Source organism: Octopus bimaculoides, chromosome 1 (genome assembly GCF_001194135.2).
Source record: "Octopus bimaculoides isolate UCB-OBI-ISO-001 chromosome 1, ASM119413v2, whole genome shotgun sequence".
Classification (NCBI taxonomy): Eukaryota; Metazoa; Mollusca; class Cephalopoda; order Octopoda; family Octopodidae; genus Octopus; species Octopus bimaculoides.
In genome coordinates, this window is record NC_068981.1 from 167,038,244 (window position 1) to 167,042,775 (window position 4,532).

Sequence of the window (4,532 nt, forward strand, 5' to 3'; positions counted from 1 at the left end):
AGGTTGGGTCTCAGAGCTCACATAACCAAGTCTTCTATTTTTAGTATTTTTGTTTTGTTGTGGAGCTTGAGATATAGTGTGTGGTGTTTTGTTTTTCGCATTATATTTGATATGGAAAAATTGGGGGGGGGGGGGTTAAGTAGAGCAGGCACTTTCTACAGTTGAATGAATGTATTGTTTGTTGTTAAAAATTGTTTCTATTGACCTATGATGTCATGTGAGTTCTCTGTGCACTATTTTGCTTTCTTCACTTAATGATGTAATGGTATTGTATGTAATCTTGAGTATTTTGTCTTTTGTGTATGTAGCATGTTTATGTTGCTGAGTATGATGTTTGTAATTAATATTTTCTGGTATTTGGTAAGAGAAATATTGTTTTTGGCAGGTGGTACTTTAATCTTTTAGCATTTAAACTGGCTATATCTGGCCAAAATATTCTGTGTTATGTTCAAACTACCTGGTCTGGCCTCTTACACCTACCCTACAATAAACATTCACATCATCAAAATCTTGAAGATTATGAGATAATACATGATTAATTCAAAAGAATGTGAATAAATAAGCATTACATTTGACAGAGTAATCTGAATGCTAAAGGGATTAAGCTTGTTTAGAAACCAGATATCTATGTTGGTATGCTTGGAAGAGTTGTGGGGCTGAGCTTGTGTACTTTTGGAAAGATGCGACAATGATATCATCTGCATATAAGACGGTGTATGTTTTGAGGTGTGGAGTGGTTGTGTAGGTATTGGTTCTAGATCTTTCGTTGTATACTTCATAGTTTGCTAGCCAGCATTTTATGTTGTTTCATTGTGTTGAGTAGTTTAGAATATCCAGTGTTAGTTCTTGAGAAATTGAACTGTAGCTATGTCGGGTCACTGCCTTGAAGGGTTTAGTCGAATAAATTGACACAGTACTTATTTTTTAAGTCTGTAACTTATTCTATCAGTTCTTTTGCTAAACCATTAAGTTAGGAGGTAAACAAACCAAAACCAGTTGTCAAGCAGTGGTGGGGTACAAAAACAAAGACATGCACACATGAATACACACACACGATGGGTTTTTCTGTTTGCCTCTAACAAATCCACTCACAAAGCTTTGGTCAATCTGGGGCTATAGTAGAAGACTCTTGCCAAAGGTGCTGTGCAGTGGAACTGAATCCAAGACCACATGGTTAGGAAGTAATGGTAGCACTTCTGGCTATTGTTTTGATATTTTGTGTGCGTGTGTGTATTGTTGGGTTGTAGTTTCATTTCAAAATAGTTTTTGTTTCATGCAGAGCCATCATGTGTTTGATGTATAACTGTATGATTTTTTCATGTTCAACTGCTATGACTTTCTGTGATAAATCTTTAATCTCTAACCAGCACTCTAGCTGTGACCATACCATCTTTTCTGATATATTATGTCCAGGACTGAGTTATCTTGTAATTGCAGTCATTTTTAATACATTTGGGTGAAGTTTGAAGGAAATTCAGCTTCTCTTTCTCATAGGTCAAAGAACTACATTAGGGCTTCCTCATTGACTTGTATAAAAATATTTTATGAAATGTAGGCAAGTTTTATCATTTAAGAACTAACTAATGTAAAAATTATTGCTTGTGATTGCATAAGATTTTACGCTAAATGCATTTGTTACCCTTTAAGCTCTGGTCTCAAGATTCCTGATAGCAACTAAAATATTTTTGTGACTTCATATAAAGTGATTAACTGGTACAAGAAAAATGCTTGTTAGTGGCAATCCTGTGATTGTACTTTTCCTTGAAAAACTTATATTTATTTTGTTTTATATATTTGATTGTTATGGAAATCTTTTCATCTTTATCAGTCAAAAAATGCAGCTAGGATGTGAAAGAACCTTTTAAAAACACTCAAAACTTTGTTAGTTCCACATTAAATTTATTTGATGAGGTGTCAAAATTTTTGTCACATAATTGTAGACTTGATCATTGACACAGTTTCATCATCTGTGTCAGTGACTAGTTCACAGTTGTACGATGAAAATTTTCATACCTCATTGAATATATTTTAATTTAAAAGGATTTTTAACTGCTTTGTGTGTTATTAAATGACTCCTTCACTACGTAATTGCTTAAGTTTCAACACAGTCTTAGATCAAGCCACTTGTTAGTCAGGTATAACTCAAAAACAATATTTTACAATTACTAATAAATTTTTATTTAAATGTGGAAATTCCAAACTTTTAGTAGGTTACTGTTTTATTAAAAAATATTCCACCAGTTCTTTTAATTTCGTTGTCTTCTCATTTGTCCTCATTTTGCAGGTTGATCGGAAAAAAGTGTGTGTTCTTAATTGCTGGCAGAAAAACTACACAATCAAACATTTACTAACTGAAATAAGACAATTGATGTACATGAAGGAGAATCAGAAGTTATCACAGCCTCAAGATGGTTCTATGTTCCAGAATTAGCAATTTTTCTCTACCTCTCTTTTTACAAATCTAGCAGTGGGCTGAACGAAAATCTATTTCTACTACTATTACACAACACCTATTATTTTTCTTTTCTTTCCCCCCAGCTGCAACCAACATCACTTAGCCTATCCACTTCCCCTCCGTTTTCTTTCTCTTTCTCTGTCCAGTTGACTGATGTAGTTATGGTCACATTCCTGTTCCCTCTATCTTTACCCCTTTTTTTGAGGACCCATGACTAAAATTAAGTCTCTATTTGTTCCCTCTTTCAATAATGCCAAGAAAAGAAATTCTGTTAACATTATGGCTTGTCTCCATTATATATGTCTAATTATTGCTTCTTTCTGGAGAATTTAATAAATTTATGTGCATAATTACTGTGCACTAGGCAAACCAGTTTCAATATACCAGTAAAGTTTAAAAGATTAGAAGAAATATCTGAGTGTAACTATGACAATCTTTATCTACAACAAAGTAATAATCCTCTTTCTCTTGATTTAAAAACAAAATCCTTTGTTCTTTCTTTAATCTAGTGATTCTGTTAAAGGCAGTGATCGGTAATTCTTGTGTAGGCTTTCTTTTTTTAAATTCTGAGCATTGCACACTCTGGATCACTTAAATCTTTTCTGGAATTTCTGGTCTTTAAAATGAAAGCAACTCTATAAGATAATCCATTAAAAAAAATACTTTGTGAAAGATACCCTGAAAAAAAAAAAAAAAAAGAATTTTTTTTTATATTTTATATTTTGCAAATAACAATAGAAAAGTGTGAGGGCTGGATGAGAGCAAACCTTATTTTGTGAATATGTGCTTCAATTGCTTTAGAGATGGCTTACATTTTTTAGAGCCTAAAAACAGCACATTCACTCTGGGAAAAATGAAGTTAATGAATAAATTCAACTTTTCAAAGGTAGTGGTTCGTTATATAAGTCATAATTAAAGATAGAAATATTTTTCTTTCTCTTCTTCTTCTTCCTCTAATCAGCTTAGTTGTTGAAAAACACATAACTCCTGGACATTGTTATTCTGGACAAAAAGGAAGAAAGTCAAAACAATTCTTTTATTTGTCCAATAATCTGAATCAATAAATTTGGTATAATAATAACTAATGAAAAGGAAGAATCATTTTCTTTCAATAAAAATGGTTTACTGTTACTTCAGATTTAAATGAAAAAAATATATTTTCCCTAACATTAATTTTGGCATTCATCTTTTCCTCTTGCTAATGCATTTTTGTGTTAAGTTCCAGGTGTTGACTTGGCAATCTCTGTACAAGTGGATAATAGCTGATGTAATTCTCAAATTAAAAATTATGAAGCATATAATCTCATGAGAATGTAAACGATTATAACATTGACATGTATATCTCCATAAACACTTTTTAATGCATATGAATGCATGTCCTAATGTGTAGATTTTCAATGCAGGAGTATTGCTTGTGTAGACGTGTAAATACACATCTTTAGAAACATTAAATATATAGCCCTGTGCACTCTTCCATTTGTCAGCATTGATGTACATTTGTAAACTATATTGTTTGCCAAGGTGATTCATTTTATTGAGGATGTAGTAAGATCTAGAAAAATGTCATTTGTAACAGCTAAGTTAAAATGATTTACTTTTTTTTTTTTCCCCCATTTGTTTCCTAAAAAGAATACTAGGTTGGTCTGTTGGTTTCATATTTTATCTGAATGGACCTGTTAAAAGATATTTTTGCTTCGCTATCAAAAAAGCCACTGCAAATTTGGAGAACACTACCAAGACTCTTCTTCACTATGTTGGACTTGGCTTTTAGTAATTTTGATTACTCTTCCAAATAAAGCTTAAAAGAACTAAGTTTTGTACCTCACGTGTCAGTTTTTATCAAAATGTATCCTTGGTACAGCTACAACAGTTCTACCTACTTTTCAAGTTAAAATTTTTAGTTCTTAATTAGTTTTTTTTTAACAATTAAGCAAGCAAGCTTTTTTTTTTAATTAGATTTGTTTTGAATAAATTTATTTCTAGGTTTTCAAGAAATAAATGTATGTCTTATAATTTGGAATAAACATACTGATAGTATTCTATAATGACTCTTGAGTGAAGCAATCTACTGCTGTTT

General features: G+C 31.7%; 1 protein-coding gene across 1 annotated transcript in view; it reads left to right on the plus strand.

Annotated features, from left to right (window-relative positions):
• Positions 1-4,267, plus strand: part of LOC106881923 (ubiquitin-conjugating enzyme E2 variant 2) — a 32,950-nt gene extending 28,683 nt beyond the window's left edge. The window contains exon 4 of the mRNA XM_014932447.2: positions 2,285-4,267. Coding sequence (XP_014787933.1) covers positions 2,285-2,431 — 147 coding nt within the window. The 3' untranslated portion in view covers positions 2,432-4,267. The remainder of the gene's footprint in view (positions 1-2,284) is intronic.
• The last annotated feature ends 265 nt before the right edge of the window (positions 4,268-4,532 follow it).